Here is a 17147-nt window from a genome sequence, read left to right as displayed (position 1 = left end):
CCCACATGGATGTGCATGGCACACGCATGCGTCGTAGCCGCCACCGACGCTTTTGCAAGCCTCCGTGATACTCCAGCTGCTCAGCGGAACGTCGTGCAGGTACTGTATGCGCCATACGCCTGCGCGGAAGTGCCGAAGGCTTTAAAGAATAGGTAAGGCGCTCCGCTGGGCAGGTGGGCCCTCCAGAGCACCGTACCAGAACAGTACTCAATGGTCCGGGCAGGCTCCGGGACGCCCGTACCAGGGAGTATCGCTTGCAACCCACCACTGATATAAATATAAAAATCAAAAATAACATGTATTTTTAATTTTGATCTTTTAACCAAGAATAAAATAAGCCCAACCCTATGGTTTGCAGGATACATTAAACTACAGCCAAAATAAATAAAGTTTAGTGTCATCTGTCATCTGACCTCCATGTACATGTGCTCGAAAATGGTGGTCTGACTGAAAGCACATCTGTTAAGGTGTTTTATTTCCTTAGTTAAGAGGTGATTTTTCTCTGTCTAAAATCATATTCCTGTACAAGCATTAGAAATGTAATTATATTTTTAAAAAATCAAGAAAGATTTGGCAATGTAGTTTAATGGGTATGTCACACACACACACACACACACACACACACACACACAGAGACACGCAGGAAACAAGCAAAAGCCAGATAACAGGGCATAAAAATGTAAGGCCTTGTAAATGGAACAATCTTTTAGTACTTTACTGTGGAGAAGGAATGTAGATCAAGGGTGAAAGCAAAACTAAGGCACCAGCCCTAAGATCTAGATTGATGTGATTATTTTATTCTTACTATAGAGTTGGAAGCGGGTCCTCTCTAAAAAATATAATTAATTATTCGTGTCTGATAATGTATATTTTCTATACAATTCATTGCAAATTTGTATTTGGTGTTTTAGTCTGGTTGGCTGGGAGCACAGTGATCAATGTTTTGGAGTATTTTTTTTTTTTTAAAAAAAATTCAATTTCTACTGCTTTGGTTCATCTTTCCATGGATCACTTTTTTCCATGCGTGAATACAGTTAAAATGGAGGCTTTTTCATCAAATGATTGTAAGTTAAGTTAAGCTAAGAGACATCCTGCCTAAATAATGTCATATAACCAGAGCCTGAGAATCTTGTTCTCTCAAACAATGCATTAATAATTAGATTTTCAGACTGATGGGCCATCACAGAATCATAACTCAATGAGGGGAAAATCAAAATACTATTTATTAAATGGTGATCATTAGAAATCATCCATGGGATTTCTAAGCACGGGGAAATACTGCCACATGTGCTCTCAATTCAGAGAACCAATTCTTATTATACCTCTGTTGTTTTCCAGTATTAAAATACAGTAAAAATCAACAATACAATTAAATATGAGCAGGACAAGGACTTTTCTTACAGCATGTGCAACATGTCCTAGAGGAAGTCAAATAAACTATGGTATGTATTTCCCCTACAGCTTATGAATATAACAAATTGGATTTGTTGAAGCTCCAACTTGTCCCTTGTGACTTCCTCCACTTCAAATGCAAACAAAACACCACGATTGGCATGAAGTCACAGTAACCTCTAGAGGTCTTTATTTTTAAATATGAGGACTGCTAGCTATTCTTCCTTGAATAAGGTTTGTGAATTACCCACTCTTTCCCCAAAGAACAACAATACACCGCAACTCTGCCTTCCTATCCCAGGAACACACCTTATTTCCATTGTTGTACATGGCCACAAGGCAGTGAAGGTGATACATGTGACCACATTTGGACAGTTTGCCCACCAATTCTGGCTTAACAACCGGTTGCGGCCCTTTGTAGCCGGAGGGAGCAGAGAGGCGTTCCATGCAGATGGTACAGTCCTAAAGAGAAGCAGGAAATTGTTAGGAGAGAAAGCATCAGAATCCTCGGTCCTCTGCAGCAGTCTTTCTCATCCTTGATAACTTGAAGATGTGTGGACTTCAACTCCCAGAGTTCTCCAGTCATAGTGCAGGCTGGGGAATTCTGGGAATTGAAGTCCTCTCATCTTCAAGCTGCCAAGGTTGAGAAACAGTGGTCTATAGGAAGATTAAGTTACACTGGGGTGAGTTTTTGCTATCTTACTGATCTCCTTGGTAATAGATACATCTAAAAGAAGTTCATCTGCCTCTGCCATCCCCAACATTAAAATGAGAGGAAGCTACATATGGAAGTGAGGATGTTGAATTGACCATCTAAGTCAGGCTTATCTGCAGTTATTCTCCTCCTCTCAGTCTCAGCAAAATTCCTCAGGACACTTTTGCCTTCACTATAAACCAAGGGCAAAACGGGAGGGTGGAGGGTTGTATTTTGTTAACCAAACTTAATGGCAGTGTTGTGTGTGAACAGTTGATGGTGGGTTCATATCACATTCTAAACAAAGACCAAATTCATTGCACTTAAGTTTAGTGCTATATAAATTTAGCCACTTTGGTATTCGGGGGAAACATCCCCCAAAGAGATAAGCTACACAGCAATATATAGTTAATCAGCATACTGTACCACTAATTGTTACAGTTCAATTTTTGCCCTGAAATCTGCAACCTAAGCACATCGTTCTGCATCAACAATATTTCACTACACTTGCAGAAATAGATGCCCTATATAGAGAGAACCAGACGTACCTCATCTGGAGGATGGCGTACCTTCTGCAGGTATTTTTTCAAGACTTCCTCTGTGGTTTTACCTAGAAAAAAATGAGAGAAGCAAACTGAGTATCTCTTTCCTGATAGCCATCAAGAAAAGGGAAGATAAGGCAGGAAATGGAAAGCAGGGAGGAAGGGAGCAAAGCTTCCTAGTGCTTTGTTACAAGTTTTGAGAGAATTACAAAAGAGAGAGATAGAAAGAGAGAGAGAGAAGGAGGGAGAGAGGGAGGGAGCAAATGCCATTCAGCAGCATTGTGGAACTTGGTTTCCCCTCCAAGCCTTTGGTTCTATATACAGGTAGGCCTTGACTTATGATCACAATTGATCCAAAATTTCTGCTGTTAAACGTGATACTTCTTAAGTGAATTTTCACCCATTTTACGTCCTTTCTTGCCACAATTGTTTACTGGATCACTGCAGTTAAGTTAATAACATGGCCATTAAGCGGTTCTGGCTCCCACATTGACTTTATTGTCAGAAAGTGGCAAAAGGTGATAACATGACCCTGGGAAATTGCAGCAATCGCAAATATGAGCCAGTTCCCAAGCATCTGAATTTTGATCACATGACCATGGGGATGCTGCAACAGTCATAAGCATGAAAAATTATCATAAGTCACTTTTTTCAGTGCCATTGTAACTTCAAACGGTCACTAAATGAATGATTGTAAGTTGAAGACTACCTATACTGGATCAATTCAGATGTTAATAAGTCAGTTAGTTTGTGAAACATAACCACAATCTGCCCAGACATTCAAACTATCAACTAGTATTTCTGAGTGATAAACCAGAATCAGAAGCTATGGCTAGAAGTATGTTGCACACCACTTTACTTTAACTATGATACCAGGCAATCTTCTTCTTATTTTTCCAGGTCAAAAGCACTTTGGTGTACTACGCCCAGTTGGAGCTCCTTTCGTGTCCCATGTAGTTGCTCACTGAAATGGTACACCCTTTTATCTACTAGCAGTCACCTACTTTCAAACTGCTGGATTGGCAGGAGCTGGAGCATGCGATGGGAGCTCATCCCACTCTGCAGCAACAATGGATCTTGAATGCAAGCCTGCTGATTGTCAGCCCAGATCCTAACCTTGTGAGCCTCCACCTCCTATACTATGCAATGCCCTCATTAATGAGAGTTAACTGAAGCTGCATCCCTCTGTAAGCCTAAAAACAGTGATAGTTTTTTTTTTTCTTAACCAAGCTTCCCAATATTCTAACCCTATGATGGCGAACCTATGGCACGCGTGCCACAGGTGGCACACAGAGTCATATTTACTGGCATGTCAGCTCTGGCGCGCATGTGCGCACTGGACAACTAATTTTCAGCCTTCTGGAGGGCTGGGGGAGGCCATTTTCCCCCTTCTCCAGCCTCTGGAGGCTTTCCTGAAGGCTGGGGAGGGTCAAAACGGCCTCCCCCGGTCCTCCAGAGGACCTCTGGAAGCCAGAAACGGATCATTTCTGAACTTCCGGTTGGCCCGTTGGGGCTATTTTTCGCCCTCCCCATTCTCTGGAGGCTTTCCAGGAGCCTGGGGAGGGGGAAAAACAGCCCCAGCGGACCAACAGGAAGTTCAGAAACAATCCATTTCCGACTTCCAGAGGGCCTCCAGGCGGACAGGGGGACGGACCGTTTTTGCCCTCCCCAGGCTTCAGGAAAGCCTCCGGAGCCTTGGGTGGCAGGGTCATGCGCGCATGCACAGGTGGACAGGGAGGATTGAATTGGTGTGGGCACACATGTGCACACAATAATGCACGCACGCACAATTTTGGCACGTTATAAGAAAGAGGTTCGCCATCATCATTGTAATGTATCTACAGCTCTGCTTTTTGCTATGAACAGCCATGGTGGCAGGGTTCAGAAAGAATGTGCTTGTTTTAATCTTAAATATGCTAATAATCATATCTGCACCTCTAAAAAATTAAGAAACAACAACAAGAAGAATGGAGTTTTAAATCATCACACCCACTTGCTCAGACTCCACAGTGAGTCAAAAATTGCACCCCTCCCATGTCTGGGAGAGTCAATTTGTCTCTCCTGATATTACAATATTCTTGAATGTGCCTCCATGTGAAAGGTGGCTGCAAACCAAAGTCAGGCTCAGCAGTTTCAAGCCTGACTCCTTTACGTGACGGCCCCCGTCCTTCTAGCCTCCCTATTGCTTTCAGGAGTATAATTCTATGAAGGACTTTATAATACCCATAACCTTTGTGTTCAGCTGCACGGATGAGTGACTGAACTCTGCACTGAGGAGATAGCAAAGCTTATAGAAGAATCTCTGCTCAGTGCCCTGAGGAAAATGTGCCTTTGTCTTCAATACATAAACAAACAAAGACTACCAGAAATTAATCTGACAAAAAAATCAAACCTTATCCTGTCATAAGAACAGGAAATAACTTGCGGCAGAGCGCAGACAATGGAATCCCATAGAACAGGGACATGTGATGCTTTCATGGTTATGTTTTTGCTCACTTTTTGATCTTTTTTTCTGGATATGAGGGGCATCTCACAGGTGGAACTGCATCACTTCATTAGTCACGACCACAATTTCTCATTTTTTTACATTCTCCTCCAGCATCTGTGAGGAATTCTAACCTAGCCAAGGTTCTTGCAAGAGTGAACAACTTAAAAGTCACAAGAGTTGCCTCAAACCTCCCTCTGTGGCCTTCAAAGCACTCTCCAACCACAGCAGCTGAAAACTGGTCTGCTATTTGAGGCAAAAATAATGTTCAGGGAGTGAAGCAGAAGCAAAAAATAGTCTTAGCAGTTAAAAACCAAAGAAAAACCCCCAAATCTGGGAAAAGAACCAGAAAAATGTGGTTTCAACTATATGTGCCACGTCTCTCCACTTGCTTTATCTCAGTCTAACCCTTCCCCATCCTAACCTTTTCTCCTACAAAGTATTACATGGACACCGGCTACTGAAAGTTGCCTCTCCCCCCATAGCTTTACAATATTAAAGGACAGTACTACTGTACAACATTATCCCTCTAAAAGGTCATACATCGTATCATTGGCTTCATTGTTTTGCTAACAAATGTCATATATGATCAAAGATGGAACTTGAGGCTGCCTAATATCTACACATTCCCCACCCCCAATCACCCTTATCCCTGATGTATGCAATTCTCTAGATACTTGATGAGACAACTATACTCTCTATGTGCTCCCTTTGAGAAAGGTGGAAGGAAAGCAAAGACAAAATGACCAGCAGCAAGGTGGCGAGAATCAATTACAGCAGTGATGGGTACAGTGTTGGAAGATCTGAAGGGCCAAGCTGGAGACAGATCATCCTGAAGAAGGCCTAGCTATGTGGTTGCTCAGGGCGGATAAGGAAAATGTTCCATCAACTGACAGCAGATTACAGTGCACAAATTAAGTGTTAGCTCTTCATCACGAAAGGTACATGGTGAATGTATCTGCCCTTGTGAACAAGGCTGGTGGACGAACTCATGCGCTCACTCTAATGACAGTGATTCTGTGTTCTTTATAGAGACACAAGGGACAACAGGCTTCTAACACCTCTTTTACTCCATTGTCACCTGGAAGCAAGGCTTACTATTTGCCAAGCAGATGTGATGCACTGTGGGGAAAGGTCAATTTAAAAAGGAAAAGCCGCATACCGGAGAGACTATGCAATACATCGTGCTCACTACAGCTGGCTGGGAAAGCATGAGACAGTGGCGGAGGTGTGCAAATCATCTGCTGTGTTAGGTAATGCAGAAGAGCGCTTTTGGAAGAACACTGGTTGGATATCTGCCACTGTCCAACCATCATCGGATACAGAAACGCAGGCGGATGGGATCGCAAAATGGAAGCGGGGAGGGGGAAGTGCAGGAGAACAAAACGCGTTGGAACAATGCCTGGGTGATAGTTACAAGAAACGAGGAGAGAAGAGAAGGACGAAAGGTTCGTAGACGGAATCCTGCAAAGACAGGAATATACTGTCATCCTCCAGAAGTAGCCAGCCAAAAATAATAGAGAATCAGAACACCTGATCTCCCTCTGCCAAAAGGCATAAGCAGCCAGGGACACAGTCAGGTAGAAAAGGAAGATGCAGGTGTTTACCCAGCAAGCTTAACCTGTTTTTTTTTTGTTTCCAAGGTACAGCTGGCGCCTCAAACTACTGAATCTTTCAGTTTCTAACTTCAGTCAGCACAAAATCTGGTTTGTTACGATGTCTGAATAAGTTACAGTGCACATTCTTTCTCTTTATGGGTTTGTATATTTTGGACACCCACACCTTCCAGTTATGCCATTCTAATGAGGTGAAGCAATAGGAAGAAGCAGAGCAGCTCTCGTTCTTACCTTTCTTGGTCTGCTTTTTGGTAGTCTTACGGCAGGTATTGGAGATGCCGGGGATGGATTTAATGTCACTCTTGCTGACTGGAGGGGGGTGCAGAACCAGCTTTGGAGGTCGAGTCAGACAGACAGGGAGCCCTGCAGCGCTCATAAGTATCCCTGTGATTCCTGACAGGAGAAAGAGGGTCCAAGCATTTGTAAACAGCCCTTTTCTGAGCTTTATTTCTGTCTTACACGTATGGGTTAGAACAGTGTTTTTCAATTTTGTTTGACTAAAATGCCATGTTGGTCTCAAGGTTTGGGAAGCCAACTGATTTGGAAGGCATTCACTTTGAGGTTTTTCAAATACAAACTTCTAAAACATGTATAACCACTATCAATATTTATTAACATTCATAGCAATAATATGTTTGAGCTTGAACACGTAGTTAGTTAAAATGAGCATTTTCCTTCTTTTAAAGTTGCACTCCCTCCCTATGGCAGGTGTATACTAGTTTTCCCAAAACTTCTACCTTTTGTATGTGTTGCGCTGACCATCTCTATCTATGCCCAAGCAACATGGGAATTGAACATCCCATCTTATAGAACATCACCATCACCATCCTTTTTCTTTTCCTCACAACTTGGATCTTCATTCATGCACCTGCTCCATATCCCTCTTCCACTTCTTGAAAGAATAGGAAAAATTGGCTCCCCTCCCCCACTTCCATCAGTTATCTTGGAAAAACCCTGCAGAAGTCAGAGTTTCAAAATATCTTCCCACTTAAGGATCCCTTAGTTAAGTCAATCAAGAGCTATTAATAATAACTGGTTCCATAGGATTTTTTGGTCCCCTTACCTGCTAGGGCAGGATTAACTGGGCTTGAGCCATTGAGGTTTTTTACAGGAACCGTAGGGACACTATGAGAGAATAAAAACACAGGTTATTAGAGATGACTGGAAAATGAATCTGCATCTCTGTAAAAGCTAGAGCCTCTGAGAAGTAAGCATACATGAAAAGAGACCGTGAAGAGGTGTCAAAGCAAACCTTGGATTCTCGGAAGGATGGAGTTGGAACACTTATGAGAACAGAGAGGAATCCATTGTATCTTCTATATATACATGCTACATAGAGGCCGGAGAGAAGTTTCCCCCTATTCATTGATCCCTGGATGTTTTCTTTAATATTCTAAAGGTACCAGGCCTAGAGTCTAGGCCCTAGACAATCTAGCCTGGCAGGTTACAACTCTGCCTTTGGTTGCTAGCAACCTAAGGCACAAACATCCTCCCTTGTTGATCGAGGAGACCCAGCCTCAGAAAGGCAAGCAAGCAATTGGATCTTGAAAGAAGGGTGGGTAACAGTCAATAGCCTCTTAACAGGCAATGCACACACACAGAGAGAAATTTATACCAATTTGCCCATGAAGAGCTTTTTCATAGATTTCATAGACTCATTCACTACTCTAATGCAACTCTCCAATGCCCAAATTCTGTCCATGCACTGATAATCAAATTGGCATTGATCAAATCTGTGAGCAGTGGAATTAGCTGTCATCAGACATGGACATGGCCACCAAATCTGATGGTTTTAAAGGGGAACTAAACAAAGGCATGAAAGACTCCGCTCTCAACTGCAATTCACTGTGATGGCAATCTGAACCAGACAGCATACTTCAAATCTCGGCTTCTAGAGAGTGAAAGGAAAGCTGTTGCTCTCTTAGTAATTCTTATGAGTTTCCTGAATCAAAACTGTGTTGGACTCAAAATGCTTCAGCACTAAGACTTTTACTTAATCTTGAATATACTTTGAGAATGCCGGGAGTAGCAAATAACCACGTCGACATATACAAATGGATGCAGATGGAACTATGCATAGAACGGCCTTCAAATAGTGTTGGGGTTCTTTTGGAGATAGACATGAACAAGGTACCTTGTCCATTCAAGGTGGGGGAAAATTCTGCAGCATAAAATGGGACCACATTATGAAAATACAGGTGGTCCTTGACTTACAACAGTTCATTTAGTCACAGTTCAAAGTTATAATGGCATCAAAAAAGGTGATATGACCATTTTTCACACAATCTTTTTAGCAGCCCCATGTTCATCTGATCAAAATTCAGATGCTTGGCAACTAGTTCATATTTATGACCGTTGCTGTATCCCAGGGTCATGTGACCTTCTGACAAGGAAAGTCAATGGGAAAGCCAGATTCACTTAACATCCGTGTTACTAGCTTACCAACTGCAGTGATTCATTTAACAACTGTGGCAAGAAAGGTCATAAAATGGGGCAAAACTCACTTAACAAATGTCTCACTTAACAACAGAAATTTTAGGCTCAATTGAGGTCATAAGTCAAGGACTACCTGTAATATCATAGATCCACAAAACCTTTAGAAAAGCTTTCTTCGTCTTTGTGTCATGCAGATAAATTTCTACAATTTAATAAATCAATTTTTGGAAAAACCATTCTTAGAATGTGTCCGTATGTCATCTTTGGGGAACCTGTTTGCTCACTGCACCACGTAAACATTCCTGCAAAATCAAGCTTTACTCTCATGGATCATCCTCTGTGCACCAATAATCTGGACTAAGTCTGCCAGCATTACAAGGCCAGCAGAAGCCAACCCAATCCATAGAGGCCTGCATGACACTGGGCTGCTCCAAAGCGTCTTGAAAAAACTTGACATCAGCTTTGGAACACAAGAAAGTATCACATTCCAGACACAAGTCCCTGCTTTCAAAAGTGAACAGTCTTGAATTTACTCCTGAGACAGAAGTGCAGCAATTATCACGGCCCTCTGGAAGAGGCATAGATGGGAGACGTATGAGACAGAAAGGGCTGAGATATAGACAAAGTGGGGCACCTTTTAAACTGGACAATAGTTGCCGTAGTTACAGATTAAGGAACTAGCTGGAGACAGAGAATCCTCTAATCTGAAGAGAGAAGCATGTCCCGCCTTCCCCATTTGCCTGCCTTCCCTTCATTCAGCTCTTTAGAAACCTTGGTTGTGTCTCTCAGTTATTCACAGGGCCTTTTGTTCTGGGGAAGCATCGCCTTGGCCCCTTCCTCCCTTCCTCTCTTCCATGGGAAAGTCTTTGAGAAGGGTCATGGGCAGAGTGGGGGGGAGAAACCAGCAACAGACGGCCGATGGCAAAATCATACAAAAGAGAAGGAACACTAATTAGATGTCCAAGAAAGAGTGTTTTGGTCAAGGGAAGCCTAGCAGGAGGGGGATGCTGAGGATGGGGTACCTTCCAGATTGGGCAGCAGCCTGAAAAAAAAATTGTATGGGTCTTTTGATAGGAACCCACCCCTAAAGAAGAAGAATGTTTCATTTCCTCATTAACATTCAAAAGGGGCTTTAAGGCTTCACCATTTTATGGTTCAAAGGGTCTGTGGGATTTGATGAACAGAGGAAGGGGGAATGATGGGGTAGCGTCAGTCAATGTCAGTCCCAGCTTTTCCTTAGGAATTTTCTATCCTGCTGGAATTTGGGCCAAGATATATTTACAAACAGCTTGCTTCTGTTTAACCGACAAGAGTTTGTTGCTTCTTCAGGGCTTTCCAGTATCCCCTATTTTTCTGAGAACTTCTGTCTCACAACATAGAGTTTCTCAGTAAGAAAATATCAGAAGCTACTTTTCTTTCCATTCCCAAATCACCTGACATCACTCTTCAAAATTCTGCAATATCTCCATGGGCTCCTCCTCATAAACCTTGACAAAACTGAACCACACTTTATAATCTATGCAGTATGTTTCCTATCTTCAGATATTTAAGTTGACTCAGAATTTGTCTGCATTTCTCCCTCCAAATTTATTGCACTGCATATTACCTGCATACTTCCATAGTGACTATAATCTATTAAATCAAGGGAGAATTGGATTGAGAAAGGCCCATCTGGAAATTCCAGGAACAGAGGTGACCTTCCCATGGTTTAAATATGGATAATGGAAAAACAATACTGGGCACGCACTGCATGCCTCCATGTGAGTAGGAAGAGGGACACCAAGATGTAGTATTAGGAGTGGTAAACAAGTACATAAAGGCAGTTTGGTGCAATGGTTAAGACACCAGCTAGGAGCAGGAGACTGTGAGTTCTAATCCTGCCTTAAGGTAACTGAGTGATCTTGGGCTAGTCGTTCTTTCTCAGCCCTAGGAAGCAGACAATGGCAAACCACTTGCAAAACTCTTGCCAAAGAAAACTGCAGGGACTAATCCAGGCTGTAGCCAGAAGAAAACATTAATTTGAAGGCCTAAGTAACAACAAAAATGAGTGCTTACCCTGAGGCAATGAGAACACGGGACTGTGCGATGGCTAGGCGCTGCAGATTGGTTCGGTTCAATGTATTAAGGCTGGCGCGTGTCACTTTGCCGTTGGCATTAGGAGGACTGGCAGAGGAATTGCTCATGGTGAGGGCAGGTGTGCTAACTGCCTGCCTTCGGCTCACTTGGGACGCAAGGGTCTTCAGAGAGCTACGCATGGTGGCTGTTCCATCTTGTGGCTTGTGAACTGATGCTGGTGTGGGGATTTTGGTGCTGCCAGAAAGAGAGACAGCTTTACGTGGCAGTGGAGGTTGAGGCTGCTGGCTAGCCGCAGCTCCAATTCCTCCATTGCTCCCAGCTGCCACTGTTGCCTTTATGCTCATGACAAGAAGGCATTGTGGACAAGTGCAAGCAGGAGCAGGAGCAGGAGCAGGAGGCACATTGGCTGCACCAGGGCTTGCTGGCCATGACTGAGATTTGGGCAAGGTGCCTGTGACCAGCGGGTAAACCATGTCAAGGCGGCGACGGACACGGCGCTTGCGTTGGGTCTGGCGGTTGATCTGGCCCATCGTGCTGAAGTCAATGATGTAGCAGAAGCCAATGGAAGTGAGATCAATCCAGGGGTGCTGCTTTTCATAGGCGTGTTGGATGGTAATGCCCACCTCCATGTCATAGGGGGTCCAGGTGCCATTGTCGTTCTCCCATTCCCATACCACACCCTTTCCTGGGGCTGAGGAGGGGTCATAATAGCTGCGACGCACCGGACGGATGGTCCCTGCAAAGGGAGAAATGGGAAAGTAATGTCAAAAAAAAAAAAAAAGGCAACAAAGAAAATAACATTACATCAAGCATACTAGAAAATCATGCATAGGAAAGAAGCGCGTCAGAGTTTTAAACAACTAAGAAGGGAAAAAATGCAGCACAGAAACAAGCATCATGTGCTTTCACAGACATTTATCCCCTAAAGAAGCAACTAAACCAAATCCAATGTTTAAGCTCTGTTTAATCTGCTTCTCACATGACAGCCCAAATGCTATTATTTCCAAGTTTACAAGTTCATCATAGCTGTGGAGTTATGCCGAAGATCCATGCATAAACAGAGAAGGGAACAACAGAATTTCCTGGCAAATGAGTTTTGAGGACAAATATCAACAAAACTGAACTAGTTTACTGACTCAATTTCCTTTCCATACACTCTTTGGCTATGCAAAGGGACTTGCCTTTTTTCTCCTCCCTTCCTTTGACCGCCATGACCTGGCTGAACATAAGACCACATAACTATGATTGAAAGTTTGAAATTGTGTTGCTACCGTAACACTGAAAATGTACACTGCCTGTATACAAGTTAGTTAAAAATAAGTTATCACTTATTATTATTTGGACCTTCCCCACAGAACATGTGGCGATAATGCTAAGATCAAGGTGTGGAAGGAAAGGGAGATTTGGCTAAAGATCTCTCTCTCCCTAAAATCCTTCCCAGAGGAAGGAGGGAATGTTGCAGGATCCAATCCGAGTCAGTCACCAGGACCAGAGGTTTAGTCTTCTGAGTTTTCAGACTTGTGCTGGAGCCCATCCTCAGGGAACGTCTCTCTCACCAGAATGTAAGGGAATGTCTCTATTGGGGTCATGGAACCCAGATTAAGGCATGTTGTCTCCACACTTTTACTTCCCCATATATGTGTCATACACGGGTCTCCCTGAGTGGTAATAGCTCCCTCTCCTCTCTGCACCACATTTTAAAGAGGAACTGAACACATGGTTTTCATCTTCCTGTCACATTATTTGCTATTTTGCTGGCCCTTGCCCCTGTGACCCCCTGCCTCTCAATTCTCCTGTCCTCTTTATCTGTTCTCAATGACCGTTCATGGTAAAGAGAACTCTGGACCCTTTGAAAATTAAAAGAGAGTGATCCATGTTCAATTCTCAGTGTTTCAGTCTCTTCAAAGGAATAAGCTGACACCCCACCCCACTCTTTAGGAGCTGCTGAAATAACAGCAAAGCGTTGGAGGAGGAGAAAAAAATAAATAAACATTGACAGAAAAATAAGGAAATTTATCTCCTGTTCCACCTATGAACCTTTTGCTAAATGCAGTTTATTCCTCCTGGATAAAAATCACCTAGTGTGTCAAGTAAATAACCATTATTGGATAAAAATCATTATACTATTAATGCAAAATACTCGGAATCCCAGCATCAACTCTGGGCGGTCATGTTTATATAACCAGGGCCCCATCAGATGATCAGAGTCAGGGATAATATAGAAATCACACCCAGTGGCAAATATTTATACAAGCCATAGGGGGATAACCTCTGCACTGAAGTTCCAGGGCTGGAATTAACCCTTGGTCTCCCAAAACTCTTTTGCCAGTAGCAAAGACTGGCAGAAAATTGGTTGCTTGCAGAAAATGTGTGCCCTTGATGTCTTCCAGACAACTGTAATGTTTTTTCTAGTTTATTTCAAAATATCCAGCTTGCCATTCCTCTCCCCTCAAAGTTGTTTCAGAAGAGTAGAAAACTGCAATAGATTAATTACCATAAATAGTAGCAATGAAATCCCCGGCTATTATAGTAACAGATATATCTCAGGAGGTTGCAAATTCATTTTATATTTCAATAATTATACCCTGTAGTCCCCAGATAAGACAGAGGCAGCCTTCTGAAAATGTTGACCTATTTCATCCAGAAAACTAGTTAGTGAGAATTCTAGTATTTTATCTACGCATGTAGAGTCAGTTAATGGGTTTAAAGATAATCTGATTTGTTGCATTCCGAAACCATAATCCACAGCCTTTATATGTGAAAGGTGGACTATCCCAAGGAAGTGAAAGCAGCTGCTAAGAAAAACACAATCTTGCTCCACAGCCCTGTTTTTTTCCATGAATATTTTGGAACAAGATTCAGATTAAGGGAGAAATGACAACATAGGCAGACATTTGCAGGAGAGAATTAGAAAGAAGGAAAAAATACTTAACCCTAAATCTTAACCATTATTATGAAATATGTTTTTATATATTATATATGTATATACAGGTAGTCCTCATTTAGCAACTGTCTCATTTAAAGGCCATTTGGAGTTCCGAAGGTGATGAAATGTGTTAGTTGAAAAAGGTGCTACTAGGTTCTCCTAATATGGCTGCACTGTGGACTTTCCTCCTATATCCTTCAATGGCTATTCTATACAAATTGACATGATTTTATCTGGCAACTTCGATACAATACAAACTTGAATACTGGCATTACGGACTATTCTCTGCTGCATCTAATCCCATGATATTATAATATCTGAAGACACAAGTTCCTTCTGAAATTAAGCACGTCTCCTGGACAGAATTCCAACAGGGAAGAGAGGTAAAATATAAAACAATATATGCATACACATATACATTAAAAACCTCCCCAAGTTGGACTACGAATTCCCCAAGAGTTCAGCTTGGGGAGAACAGAAACTAGAGGGGACATGATTTATGAGAGAATCAGCAAGTGATGAATTGGGTAATCAGTCTTTCATCTCATCCATAAATTCATCTTCCAAATTGTGCTTCTCTATGTAATTGAAACAAACACAGGTTAGGAACACACATTTGCTGGAATAACAGTTCATTCTTTCCACATTTACCCTGAGAAACAAAAGCTGGCTCCCTGCTCTCATCATGGGACTGGAAATATTTTGACAGCCCCGTGTTTGATTGGCAGCTGTTTTGCTGTCTCATCTTCTCAATCCCGATCCAAGGAATAAAAGCTAATCAAACAGTGATATAGCTAACAGCTGCCAAGATATTGCTTATTTTGACAACCCTTTAACCCAGGATAGTCTATTTGGGGTAACTCTGCCAAAATAACAAACATGAGAGGGTCTCGCTGCTAACGACAAGAGGGAAAGAAAGATTAACAAAATTCCTTCTCCAGATAGTTTTACCTTCATGAGGTGCTAAGAAATGCCACAGAAAAGGCATTTCTTCAATGTCTTCAATAAGCAATAAGCAGGGCAGGGTAAGATTTAAGATCACCCTAAGCCCTCAATTATATACAATTATTGCAACTGATAACCTTTGTTGTAACAGTGCTTCTTTTGCCTCAGTTCACTCAGTTTCAATGTTCTAAGATCTCTGAAGAAAAGCAAACAGGCAGAAGGGAGAATTCTAATGGTCTCATGTTTATACCGTATAATGACTTACTTTATAAAAAATATAATCCGACTTATTTCTAAGAGATCAGGTCTCAGGGGAAGGTCTTTAAACCTGTAGTTAAAAAGATGGCTTATCTACATGACAAAGCAAGGGGACTATGGAGCTCCACCAACATAAGTGATGCATCCTGGTGGCAATGTTAAGACATTAATTAAATGATAAGTCTTGCTTCACCAACTGCCCATCACGCTAGATACTGTCTTTCTCACCCAGCTCTTTTTCCAGCACCAAAGTCAAACTGGAAAGGATGGCCTGGATATGGAAATGAAATTGAGAAGTGGTGTGTGTGTGTGTGTGTGTGTGTGTGTGTGTGTGTGTGTGTGTGATGTTCCACTGTGCAATTACAAAAACTGTTTTGTATTTGACACCAGCCCCTCCTTCAACATTAATTTAATAACCTCCTGCACGCTACTTCTCATCCCACTGAACACAGAAATGGGTACCTCACATTCTCTTCCTGCAAGGTTCAACAGAAGCTAATCCTGGCTATTTGACCACCACCCCTCAACATCCCAAACTATTCTTCAATATTTTGAAGACTATTTATGTGGAAGTACAATGATGTGTACTCAGAATTTCTCAAGAAAATTCCCTTATTCGGGCAAACAAAATTAAATGTAAAATTTCCAGAGAATATGTACTTGCATGGGTAAAGGACGGTAAGAGACAAAATGGAAATGTAATTTCAGTGGTGTGATAAGGTGAAGGCAGTTTATGAATCTTGGCTGGTCTTCATAATTTAAGTGGTAGTTAAAACTGTGGTACTGACCAAGGACACAGGCGATTGTGCAGAAGTCTCATTAACTTTGATACAAGACATATGTAACTGACAGCTGTAGATAACTGAGATTATTTGAAGAATGCAAACTATTGGCATCTTTTAGATGTATATTCAATTCCATTAACTTTGTTTATAACTGCAGTTCCAGAAAAATAAATATTCAGACCAGGGCATTCTCTGCAAAAGAAATATTCTAAACAGAGAATGCCCATTTACTGAAACACATTTTTACTAGAAAATATGATAGGCAATTCTTGCTTATATGGTTAGAATGAACAGGAAGTTGGCAAATTCCCCAGAAGAGAGTTATTCAGAGAAGAGCACTAGGAAATAATTGGCTTGTGTACATTATGACCTATATTTACCAATGCCTTAACTAGAACCAAGAAGAGGGGGAAATAAAACAATTAAAAAGGTCAAAATCTCTGCTGTAAAACATTTAACGATGACTACTTAGTATCGAAAAATGTTACGCCTAAATTATATTTTTCTCCTTCTTGTTAAAATAGTATTGATTTTCACTGCAAAAAGATTCACACACATACCCACAAATATTCCATGAAGACTGATCCACAGGCTTCATGCTCCAGGCTAGCAACTACCCTGATGAGCTGGATAGCAAGGACATTATTGCAACAACACACTGACTTCTTCTTTCTTGTTCCTGCAGAACCTGTTCCTGCAAAACCAACACCCAGTACTCCTTATGTAAAAGACTTTGTACATCCATAGCTTCAAGTACACACACAACCAAAGATGATGACTGATGAAGGTGTGGAGTAGGGCAGTGAAGGACCATGCTAACCAATAGATGTGCCTGCTTCATTAGATTTAGAAACGCAATGTCATATACTTGTAATCTCTGCAATGAAGGAAGGAATTGATGCTCTAAATATCCCTAGTGGACTAGCAATAGAGAAAAAATGATCCAACCTGTAAAAAAATCATCATGTACTGGGCAATCTAGAAAACTTACT

The 17147-nt window shown here is 41.8% G+C and overlaps 1 protein-coding gene across 1 annotated transcript in view; it reads right to left on the bottom strand.

Moving 5' to 3' along the window:
- DTX4 (deltex E3 ubiquitin ligase 4) overlaps positions 1–17147 on the bottom strand; it is a 35555-nt gene that overhangs the window by 5203 nt on the left and 13205 nt on the right. Inside the window, exons 2-6 of the mRNA XM_014058463.2 lie at positions 11221–11977; positions 7793–7854; positions 6961–7122; positions 2635–2696; positions 1702–1854 (exon numbers count right to left, since the gene is read on the bottom strand). Coding sequence (XP_013913938.2) covers positions 1702–1854; positions 2635–2696; positions 6961–7122; positions 7793–7854; positions 11221–11977 — 1196 coding nt within the window. The remainder of the gene's footprint in view (positions 1–1701; positions 1855–2634; positions 2697–6960; positions 7123–7792; positions 7855–11220; positions 11978–17147) is intronic.

The sequence above is a fragment of the Thamnophis sirtalis genome, unplaced genomic scaffold, assembly GCF_051295495.1.
Source record: "Thamnophis sirtalis isolate CommonGarterSnake01/CBP01778 unplaced genomic scaffold, rThaSir2_p1.2 scaffold_1, whole genome shotgun sequence".
NCBI classification, from domain to species: domain Eukaryota; kingdom Metazoa; phylum Chordata; class Lepidosauria; order Squamata; family Natricidae; genus Thamnophis; species Thamnophis sirtalis.
The sequence above is the reverse complement of the archived record's forward strand: the minus strand, read 5'-3'. Positions and strand labels throughout refer to the sequence as shown.